This window comes from Bufo gargarizans, chromosome 7 (genome assembly GCF_014858855.1).
Source record: "Bufo gargarizans isolate SCDJY-AF-19 chromosome 7, ASM1485885v1, whole genome shotgun sequence".
Classification (NCBI taxonomy): Eukaryota; Metazoa; Chordata; class Amphibia; order Anura; family Bufonidae; genus Bufo; species Bufo gargarizans.
Genome location: NC_058086.1, coordinates 10,592,743 through 10,604,560, shown reverse-complemented (window position 1 = coordinate 10,604,560; position 11,818 = coordinate 10,592,743). Strand labels below are relative to the sequence as shown.

At 56.4% G+C, this 11,818-nt stretch overlaps 1 protein-coding gene across 1 annotated transcript in view; it reads left to right on the top strand.

The window, feature by feature from the left end:
• Window positions 1-11,818, top strand: part of LOC122943640 (zinc finger CCCH domain-containing protein 7B-like) — an 84,434-nt gene that overhangs the window by 56,164 nt on the left and 16,452 nt on the right. Inside the window, exon 20 of the mRNA XM_044301532.1 lies at window positions 2,310-2,363. Coding sequence (XP_044157467.1) covers window positions 2,310-2,363 — 54 coding nt within the window. The remainder of the gene's footprint in view (window positions 1-2,309; window positions 2,364-11,818) is intronic.

The following is an 11,818-nucleotide window of genomic DNA, read 5'->3' as shown; positions in this document are numbered from 1 at the left end:
CCCGAGCGATGGACTGACATGCACGTTACTTCCCCATTCGGAGGGGGCTCAAGGACCCCTATTCTTAGGATCGCTGGTCCCAGCAGTCGAGCCCAACTTGATCCGATATTCATCACCTAATCTGTTTGCTCCCAGTACATGCAGTTATCACTAGCAGCTCATTGGTGTGGGTGTAAAACTGCAGACGGCACCGGGTAGGCTCAGGGAGGGCACTACAGGCATACCTTTGTGGAACTTTTTATTATCAAGGGTAGTACGAAGCTTTATTCTGCCAGGTTCTTCACCTGCGCTCGTATTGGAGGCAGATCTTCACTGTACAGCTGCTTTACAGCTTCGCCAGCCCCCTCTCCCCTCTGAGTGACAGCTGTAGTGGTCTCCTAGATGAATGCTACAGCTGTCACTTGAAGCAAAGGGGAGAGGCTGTGAAGCAGACAGCACTTCGCAATGAAGCTCCACTGTCTGGGCACTTGCAGGAGACAAACCTGGAAGAGTAAGGGCTCATTCACACAACCGTATGATTGCCGTGCTTCAGAGCGGAAGCACTATCGAGCACTTCTGTGGGATTTCGCGTAAAGAATTTTGTTATATTTTTGGTGCAGTTTTTAAAAATTATTTCAAAACCACTGCCGCTAGATATTACTTTGAAGTGTAGAATAAGTATTTGTTCAGGCATTTTTTATATATATTTTTTTCCCCCAGAATGTAGTATGCTCTGGGTGTTACTTCCAACATGCCTGGAAAGCAACTGTAGATAATGTCACAAAATAGACACCACCAAATGCACTTAACCCCTTAACGCAAAATTCTGTGCATGTACGGTGGGGATGCTGTGCCAGAACACATTTATCTTGCTTGTGCAGTAGCTGCGCCCGTCCGATCACTGCAGGGGCCTGTCAGTCCCCGATAGCCGGACCTCTGCTGTATCCGCTGACATTGCTGTGTAGAGATGCCGGCTGATTAACCCCTTCTATGCCATGGTTTGCGCCAGGTGAAGGAGTGCATCGGGTTCCCGCGCTGCTGTGGCGGGGACACTATGTGTGACAAGGCAGCCAGATGCCATGTAGAGGCTACCCAATGCCTTGCACGGCATGGGGACCTGCCTTCTACGGTTGCCCAGGAGATCCAGCCTCAAGCTGCGTCTCCTAGGCACTAACAGGTAATGCATTACAATGCAGATGTATTGTAATGCATTGCAGAGGGGATCAGACCCCCAAAAGTTGAAGTCCGAGTGGGACAGAAATAAGATTTAAAAAATAAAGTTAGTGTTTTCAAAAACAAAAATAAAGTTTCAAGTTAAAAGAAAAAAACGCCCCTTTCCCTTTAATTTTATAATAAAAAAAAATTGAACAAAAAGAAAAAACACACATTAGGTATAGTCGCGAACGTAACGACCGACTCTATAAATATATTACATAATCTACCCCGTCCAATAGACACCATAAGTGTCAAAAAGCCGTTTTCTCGCCCATTTTCCTTGGGGGACACAGACCTTGGGTATAGCTCAGCTCCCTAGGAGGCGTGACACTAAGTAAAACTGTTAAGCCCCTCCTCCATCAGCTATACCCTCAGCCTGGAGATAGAGGCTACCAGTTTTAGCTTAGTGTCCAAGGAGGCAAGACACTCCCTGCTCTGCAGGGCTGTTTTCTCCTTGTTATTTTTACTTTTTCTTCTAATTTTGTTATTTTATTTTTTCCTAGGGATACCAGAGACGCATTAGACCTCTCTGCTCTCCCGGGGTTGAGCTGCGCCAGTGCCAACTTATCTGCACTGCTGCCTCCCCCACAGAAGCAATAGGAGGATCTGGGCAGCAATGGCTCCCCTACATCCCGCCAGCTAGGGGGTCGCCCGCACGCCAAGCCCCTCTTCCAGCTTCCTGCCACTGCGGTGCCAGTGGCTGAAGGGGCGACCCTGCTGGAAAGTACTGAGGGTGAAGACGTCGGACGGTGAGATGGCTATTCCAGCCCATACCCCGTCCCTATCTGCAGCATCTACCCCTCTGGGTAAGGGGGGCACCCGTGGTCGCTCATTCTGAGCGCTCATCTGCAGGACAATGCAGCACAGCAGCATCCTCAGCACCCCCACGCCGTTCCCCCCCATGCTGCTATCTTTCTCCCCCCCCCTCCCCCTCATTCAGGGCTGACTCCATTTTTCTCTTCTCTCTCTCCCCCTTCCCGCCGAGAACGGGGGGCGGGGCTTAGCGGTCCCGGCAGGGGGCGGGGCTTACGCGCGCGTCATTTTGGGGGCGGAGCTACGTTCTCCTTCACAGGAGACATTTCAAGCGCTGGAGGGGGCGGAGCTTGTTCCCCGTCCTTTCTGCTGAGGTTTCCCGCGCTTCCTCACTCCTGACAGGAAGCTGGGACACGGTGGGGGACTCTAACCTCCTGTGTACATCGCTCGGCTTCTGTGGACGCTCTCTGCTGCTCTCTGCTGCTCACTGCTGTTCACTGCTTCTCTGCTGCTGCTGATCTGGGCCATCTCCTGACGTTCTTCTGAGGCACTGGTAGGACAGTTAACCCTCTCCTAACCCTCCTGGTCATAGCTGCTATAACCCTTTGTGGTCTCTATATTAGAGTACAACCACACTTCAGCATGTCAGATCCCACAGGTGCCCCCAAACCCTGGTACCGCCTGTAAGGAACTTTTTCCGCGTGGGCAATCTGAGCCGCATTGCCTTGCATGTCAGGCCCCGGTGCAGGGCCCGCTTCCCGCTGCGCCCCCCGGTGCCTCTGAACCCCCTGACTGGGCTAGGTCTTTGTCTCAGGCGGTGGAAAGCCTTACACACGTAGTGGGCCGTCTCGTGGATAGACCGCCTCTCCCGCAGGCTGCCACAATCCCTGTCGCACCCGCTGGGACTACCGTTTCTGCCGCCCCCACTGGTTCCCTGCCTCCCAGCGAATCTTCCAGGGCCCGGCATACTCAGAAACGTTCAAGGGTTGAGCGCACATCTTCTCCAGATGCTTCGCTCTCTCCGCCATGCGTGCGAGCTCAGTCAAGTCTATCCTCTCAAAGGGATACGCTTTCTGAGGGAGAACTGGCGGATTCGGACGTGGACATGGACTCAGAGCTTCCGTCCAAATTGGCGTCCGCGGTGGGGCATCTTGTCACTAGCATCCGTGATACCTTTCAGCTACACGATGACCCCCCCAGCTCTGAACAGGCCGGCGTGTCCTTTCTCCGCCCCAAACAGGCCTCCAAGGTTTTTCCCATACACGCTGATTTTTCTACAGTGGTATCCAAGGCTTGGACTCGGCCTAACGTCCGCTTTATTACACCCAAAAAGCTGGACATTTGTTATCCCTTTCCAGCGGATTCTGTGACCACGTGGACATCCCCGCCTAAGGTTGATCCTCCCGTGGCTCGCCTGTCCAAAAGCACTACTATTCCTGTACAGGACGGATCTTCCCTCCAGTCTGTTGAGGACCGTCGTACGGAATCCCTCTCCAAGGCCATATTTACTGCCTCTGGTTCGGCCCTTAGACCGGTCTTTGCCTCCGCCTGGGTTGGCAAAGCGGTCTCTGAATGGGGTTTGCAACTGGAACGGGAGTTAGGGTCGGACGTCCCTGTTCAGGACCTCCGTTCCTTAGCCCAACTAATTGTTCAGGCCGGAAAATTCGTCTGTGAGGCCTCCCTTGATGCGGGTGCCCTCATTGCCCGTTCCTCTGCCCTGGCAGTTTCTGTCAGGAGGGAACTCTGGCTGAAGGTTTGGGCGGCGGACGCCGCTTCCAAACGCTCTTTGGCCGGCCTACCATTCACGGGTTCCCGCCTGTTCGGAACCCGTCTGGACGAACTTATATCAGAGGCCACGGGTGGGAAGAGTACTCACCTCCCCCAGTCCAGGCCAATGGGCGCCCCCCGTGGTCGCGCTGGTTCGTCCCGTTTTCGGTCCTTTCGCAAGCCCACCGGGTCTAGACCCGCGGCCAGTTCTTCTTCCTCTGGCCCAGCCCGGGATAGACGCAAGAAGCCGTTTTTTCGGACGCAACCTACCTGGCGCAAGTCCCAGCCTGCACGGGCTCCCACAGGCCAGCAGCCCTCTGCCTGAAGGTGCGCCCCCACCCACCCGGGTGGGGGGCCGCCTTCTCCTATTCAGGAACGTATGTCGGGCCCACATCTCAGACGCATGGGCGCTCGAGATTGTATCTTGCGGATACAAAATCGAATTTGCGTCCATTCCGCCAGACCGTTTCTTCCGATCCCGTCCTCCGCGAGATCCCGTACGAGTGGCCGCCTTCTTCGCGGCCATTCACTCTCTAATGGACAAGGGTGTCGTCGCCCCCGTGCCTCCGACGGAAAGGTTCAGGGGGTTCTACTCGAACCTCTTTGTGGTTCCCAAGAAGGAAGGCTCAGTGCGTCCGATCTTGGACCTAAAACGCCTGAACCGTTTTCTCCGACTGCAGAGATTCCGGATGGAGTCTCTCAGGTCCGCAGTGGCCTCCCTGGAAAGAGGGGATTTCATGGCCTCAATCGACATTCAGGATGCATACCTCCACGTTCCGGTTGCTCCATGTCATCACCGCTTCCTGCGCTTCGCGGTGGGGGACGATCACTTCCAATTCGTCGCCCTTCCCTTTGGTCTGGCGACGGCTCCTCGAGTGTTCACCAAGGTCCTGGCCCCTGTCTTGGCCCTTCTACGTTCAAGAAGTGTTTTTCTTCTCCCATACTTGGACGACATCCTGGTCAAGGCACCCTCCTTCTCTCAGACATCCCGCAGTGTGGAACTCACTCTGGAGACCCTGACGCGGTTCGGTTGGATTATCAACCACCCCAAATCTTCCCTTACCCCCTCCAGACGGCTGATCTTCCTGGGGATGCTCCTGGATACAGAGTTGGCGGAGGTCCGCCTTCCGTCGGACAAGCGTCTGGCCCTTCGCGGGTCGGTTCGCAGTCTCCTCCGTCATCACCGCCCTTCCCTCAGATCCAGCATGCGGTTGTTGGGAAAGATGGTTGCCTGTTTCGAAGCGGTGCCGTTCGCACAATTCCGATCCCGCACCTTTCAGAGGGCAATTCTGTCGGCCTGGGACAAATCACCGAGGAGTCTGGACAGGACCTTTTCTTCTGCCTCCCCTGGCTCGGGCTTCCCTCGGCTGGTGGTTGCATATCCCTCTAAGGGGGAAGTCCTTCCTTCCACTGAACTGGCTGGTGATTACCACAGATGCCAGCTTACGGGGGTGGGGGGGGGGGGTTTCCCTCCCCGGTCCGTCCAGGGCGTTTGGTCTCTATCGGAGTCCAGACTTCCAATCAATATTCTGGAACTGAGGGCGATTCTTCTGTCCCTCAGACACTGGACCCATCTGCTGAGGGGCCACCCTGTTCGGATCCAATCGGACAATGCCACGGCTGTGGCATACATAAACCATCAGGGAGGCACTCGCAGCGATGCAAGAGGTGATCCTCATTCTCCTCTGGGCGGAGACGCACGTGCCGGCCTTATCTGCGATTTACATCCCGGGGGTGGACAACTGGGCGGCGGATTTCCTCAGCCGGTCCACCATCGACCCGGGAGAATGGTCCCTGCACCCAGAGGTGTTCGAAGCCCTTTGTCTTCGCTGGGGTCGCCCCGACGTGGACCTCATGGCCTCCAAATTCAACCACAAGGTCCCCCTATACCTGGCCAGGGCACGGGACCCGAAGGCATACGGCGCCGACGCGCTCGTCCTTCCGTGGCGCGAATTCTCCCTTCTGTACGTCTTTCCTCCTTTTCCCCTCCTGCCACGGGTTCTTCGGAGGATCGCGGCAGAGGGCGTCCCCGCGATTCTAATCGCCCCGGATTGGCCCCGCCGGTCTTGGTACGCCGACCTAATGTTGCTGTTGGCAGACGCACCGTGGCCACTGCCCTCCAGGGAAGACCTTCTCTCTCAGGGACCGATCTTCCACGAGCATTTAGGCTCGCTATGTTTGACGGCGTGGCTATTGAGACCGCCGTCTTAACGCGACGGGATTTCTCCGCGGACGTAGTCCGCACCATGATCCGGGCTCGTAAGCCCGTATCCTCTAGGATCTACTATCGGGTTTGGAGGTCCTATCTGGGGTTCTGTGAGTCCCGGAGCATCCCACCTCTCCGGTTTTCTCTTCCCACAATCCTGTCCTTCCTCCAGTCGGGTCTGGACCTGGGGCTGTGCCTCAGTTCTCTGAAGGGTCAGATTTCGGCGCTGTCTTTTCTTCTCCAGCGTCCCCTGGCCCCTCTAGGGCCAATTAAGACCTTTTTACAAGGGGTGGCTCACTCTGTTCCGCCGTACCGCCCTCCAGTTCCTTCCTGGGACCTGAATGTGGTGCTCTCGTCGCTCCAATCAGCCCCCTTCGAGCCTTTACGGGAGGTCTCCCTTCGCCTTCTGTCCTGCAAGGTCATCTTTCTTGTGGCCGTCACGTCTCTCCGACGGGTGTCGGAGTTAGCGGCTCTTTCTTGCTCCGAACCTTTCCTGATCTTCCACCAGGATAAGGTTGTGCTTCGGCCTGTCCCGACTTTCCTGCCAAAGGTGGTCTCCGCCTTTCACATCAATGAGGACATCGTCCTTCCGTCGCTCTGTCCCTCTCCTTCCCACCCCAGAGAACGGGAACTGCACCGTCTGGATGTGGTCAGGGCGTTGAGGATTTACTTGGAGGTCACCGGGTCCTTTCGGCGCACGGACTCCCTGTTTGTGGTTCCGGAGGGTTCGCGCAAAGGGTTGGCGGTCTCCAAGGTGGCTATTGCCCGTTTCATTAAACTGGCGGTGTCTGAGGCTTATCGAGCCAAGGGCAGACCTCCGCCTTTCGGCGTCACTGCTCATTCCACCAGAGCAGTCGGAGCTTCCTGGGCGCAGAGGCATCGGGCCTCGGCTGAACAGTTGTGCAAAGCAGCCACTTGGTCCTCTCTGCACACTTTCACAAAGTTCTATAGGGTGCATACGCATGCATCAGCGGATGCTGCTTTGGGCCGCCTGGTTTTGCAGGCAGCGGTTTCCTGATGCTCTGGTGGTGTTCCGCCTTGGGTTTGTGGTCCCTCCCTTCTTGGACTGCTCTTGAACGTCCCAAGGTCTTCTGTGTCCCCCAAGGAAAATGGGCGAGAAAAGGAGATTTTTGTATAACTTACCAGTTAAATCTCTTTCTCGCTCTTCCTTGGGGGACACAGCACCCACCCTTCTGTGTTTGGTTACAGGGTTATGGTCTGGCGCCCCGTTGGGTTGCTGGCTGGTTGTTTCCGTTATTGGTTGTTATCCTTTCACTACTTGGACACGCAACTGGTAGCCTCTATCTCCAGGCTGAGGGTATAGCTGATGGAGGAGGGGCTTAACAGTTTTACTTAGTGTCACGCCTCCTAGGGAGCTGAGCTATACCCAAGGTCTGTGTCCCCCAAGGAAGAGCGAGAAAGAGATTTAACTGGTAAGTTATACAAAAATCTCCTTTTCTCGCCCAGTTTCCTTGGGGGACACAGAAGACCTTGGGTATAGCTCATCTCCATAGGAGGCGTGACACTAAGTGAAAACTGTTAAGCCCCTCCTCCACAGCTATACCCTCAGCCTGGAGAGAGAGACTGCCAGTTTTTGCTTAGTGTCCAAGGAGGCAAGACACTCCCTGCTCTGCAGGGCTGATTCTCCTTGTTTTAATTTTTGATTTTGACTTTTTTCTTTTCTTTTTGTTCCAGAACATCAGGGACAACAGAGACGCACTAGACCTCTCTGTTTCTCCCGGGGTCGAGCTGCGCCAGTGCCGGTCATCCGCACTGCTGCCTCCCCCACAGAAGGCAAGGTGGATCAGGGCAGCCCAGCTCCCCTACATCCCGCCAGCACAAGGGTCGCCCGCACGCCAAGTCCCTCTTCCAGCGTCCTGCCACTACGGTGCCAGTAGCTGAAGGGGCGACCCTGCTGGAACGGACCGAGGGTGAAGACGGCTATGGTGAGAGATTGGCTTCTCCAGCCCTACGTCCCCCCCCCCCTCACCCCTCACCCCACCCCGGTCTCCTGCGTGCCTGACCCCCATACTGACAGGGCCTCTGGACCCTTTTGTCCCTGCTAGCCCTAGGCTGACCCTGGCTGCCACAGGGCGACATTCTGCTCCCATAGGACATTGGCACCCTTCTTCCTGCAAGAAGAATGCCTGGGGAGCTGCAGAGGTTCGCACCTAGCTGCCCCTGACGTAGGGGTTAGGCAGGCTTCCCACCCTCACAGACCCGGTCTCAGGGTCCCCCTCCCTCTTACCGGCCACTGCTTCAGGGCCAGAGGGCCCGCGCCTTGCTGCCCCTGACCCATCACGGGCACCGGTCCGGTCAGCACTAATATATCCGGTGCGGCCGGTCCGCCATTCCAGGCCCCCTTACTTCCGGCCGGCGGGGTGGGCTCCCGCGGCCAGCGAGCCACCATTCCGGTCCCTGTCTCTTCCGGCCGGCCGGGTGGGCTCCCGCGCCGGCAAACCGCCATTACGGGCCCCTGTCTCTTCTGGCCGGCGGGGTGGGCTCCCGCGGCCGGCATTGGGCTATGCCCCAGCAGGTGGCGGTCGGCGGGGCTCCGCTACTTTGGTCCCAGGCTTCGGCCTGCTGGGCCGCAATCCCGACCGGCCCGCGGGGTGGGCTCCCGCGGCCGGTTTGAAGCGCCGTTCTGCCGCAGGTCCCGGCGGTATGACGGGCCGGGCGCCGCAATTTAGCCCCCGGCTTCGCGGCCTACTAGGCCGCAATATTCCGGCCTCTGGTGGAGGGGGCGGGAACTTCTCCAGGCGCGAATTTTCCCGCCTGGAGGTTCCTCCGCCCCCAGGGGATCGCACGCCGCCCTCCAGGCCGGATCCCTGTTAACCCTTTGGGTGCAGGCCGGCTTCCAAAAAATGGGTCTTTATAGTTGGCCCCCCTTTTTTTCTCTGTCTCTCAGGGCCCCTATATGGTGGCTCCCCTTTAGCCTCAGAGGCTGAGTTTAAATAATAATAATAAATAAAAAAAAAAAAAAAAAAAAAAATACATCATGTTTTCTATTGGGCTGCGCTTGACGCTGCAGCCTCATCAGTAATGCTGCATGTCTGCATGACCTCTTTCCACAGGCGGCATGGTGTTGCGCTCCCAGCCTGCGTCGCTGCTAGGGCATTTCCCCTTTTAGGCGGTTTTCTTGCCTCTTCCAGGATACGGCGCTGGCCAAGTGCATTCGGCCCTCTGTAGGCAGCATTCATCATCTCTCCAGTTATGGTGCCTGCCATGTGCATCCCCCCCCCTCCTAGGCGGGCTACTGCACTCTCCCTGGCTGGCCATGTGCATGACCCCCTTCTTAGGCGGAATGCTGCACCTTCACCGGATACGGTGCTGGCCTTGTGCACGACCCCCTTCCATAAGCGGAACGCTGCACTCTCTGGATTTGCTGCCGGCCATGTGCGTGACCCCCTTCCGTGGGCGGAACGCTGCACTCACTGGATTCGCTGCCGGCCATGTGCGTGACCCCCTTCCTGGGCGGAACGCAGCACTCTCACGGGATCTGTTGCCGATCATGTGCATGCCCCCCTTTTTTAGGCGGGATACTGCACTTTCACCGGATACGGTACTGGTTATGTGCACGACCCCCTTCCATAGGCGGAATGCTGCACTCTCGCTGATGTGCTATGATGTACTTATGTACTATGTTATTATGCTGCACTCTCGCTGATATGCTATGATGTACTTATGTACTATGTTATTGTGCTGCACTCTCACTGGTTGCGCTGCCGGCCATTTCTTAGGCGGTATGCTGCACTCTCATTGGATTCCCTGCCGGCCTTGGGTATGCCTCCTTCCCTCAGGCAGCATACATACATCCCTCTGTCTTTGGGTGTTTCCTCGCAGGTACGTTGCTGGCCACGTGCATGTACCCCGTACATGGCAGGGTGCTTGCTCTCTCGCTGGATCCGCTGTCGGCCATAGGCATGACCCCTCTTCCGTAGGCGGTGTACGCACTCTTGCTGGATTCGCTGCCAGCCAGGGGCATGGCTTCCTTCCTCAGGCGACATGCACGCGTTCTTAGTGACTGTGTTTGTCTCTCGCCAGTACGTTGCTGGCCATGTGTATGACTCCCATGCATGGCGGTGTGCTCGCACTCTCCCTGGAGGAGATGCTGGCCATGTGCTTTACCCCCTTTTTTCTGGGCGGTGTGCTACACTCTCACCGGATACATTGCTGGCCATGAGAATGGCCCTCTAACATGGAACGCTTGCACTTCCATTGGATACGGTGCTGGCCTTGTGCGTGACCACCTCTCACTTCAGGGCAGAATTTGGCACGCTCATGGGATTCACGGCTGTCCTTATATGGCTGGGCTGGACTTGTACATGTCCCCATTCATTGGCAGAGTAGTTACTCTCTCGCTGTGTTCAGTGTTGGGTGTATTATTGCACACTCCTTTAATGCTAGGATGCCCCTGTGCATGTTCCCCTTTCACTAGGTGGACCTCCTGCGTTCCTCCTGCGTTCCTGCTGGTTTATAGGGTATGTCCTGCTTCTCTGAAGTAGGTTCGGCCTTAGGCATCACTCCCTTTTGGGACGGGTCTTTGCACTCTTGCCAACTGCAGTTGGCCAGGTACAATTTCCCCCCTTTCGGGGTGGACTGATTGCGTTCCATCGCATGCTATACTGGTTTTGTGCATAACTCCCTTTCAGGTTGCACTTTGCGATTCCGTACATGCTGTGGCGCTCTGGGACGAGCCCCCCTTTTTTTTTTTTTTTCTAGGTGGGTTGGCCTTCTCGCTGCTTGCGGGGCTGCTCGTTCGTATGCCTCACCTGCTTCCTGCGGCATACCTTTGTTTCTTGGGAGACGATGCTTGCTGCCAGCCTTGCACTCGTCCCTAGGGAGTTCATTCTGTCCTCCTGACCGGACAGGCTCTATTTCTCTCTGCTGCACCGAGCTGGGTGGTGCTCATTCATTTAGTTGGCCTTTCATTCCAGGGAGTGTTCGTGGGTCCTAGATGCATGCCCTTTGCGTCCTTCTGCAGCATTGCTTCCCTGCGCAAGTGGTCACATGGTCGAGAGTGCTGTTGTCTGCGGCGCCTCTCGAATTCTTCATTGGCGCTGGCAGGACTGCGGTTCCCTTGCCTGCCGCAATTTCCTCCTCTTTGGATGCAGTGTGGTATGAGTCCTTCCTCTTGGCGCCTCTACGCTTCTGTCTGATCTGCTACCGGGTTCGGGCTGCTCTTCTCGGGACGGTCACCCAACTTCTCTTGGGTGCTGGATTACCCAGGTCCGGAGGATCTCCGCCTTGGGTTCTTCAAGGTATTCGCCTTCTGCGAGGCGGTGGACCGGGCGTCTCACAGTGTAGCGGGTTCTGCCTTTGAGCTGTCCTATGGCTTCCCTGTTGCCCACTCCTCCTCCTTTCGGTTGGAGGGTGTTATGTCGGCCTCTGTCTCGACTGCCTCTTTTCGCCGGCTTTGTTTGGCTCCCGCTCTATACAGATCACTCTGATGTGGCTTCCCGCCAGACTTCGGAGGCTGTGTTTTCACTGTCCTCCCCTCTGGGGTGAGCATGGTTGTTCCTGTGGATGGTTCCGGTGTTCCTTTTGGCCTCGTACTGTCTCCCTTGTTCACGCTGGCTGTATTAGCTGTGTGCTTGTTTACCGAGTCTACCGCGTTCTGTCCTCCCGCTGGGTGCAGATTGCGTGGCCCGTTCTAAGACGATGGTCCTGATGTAGACTTACCTTCTCGATAACTTGGGGGGACTAACTTTTCAGTTCAGATTGTCCTTTGATCCACACAGGGGCTGTACAACGTGGTTACATCAGCATGGACTTTAGCCTGCCTTCTCCTGGCATCTGGCGGATCCTTTGGGTTCTTTTCATCTGTCCTTCTGCTCCCCCATTCGGGTGGATGCGGGTCAACGTTGTTCGAGGGCCGACGGGGCTAGTTTTGTCGAC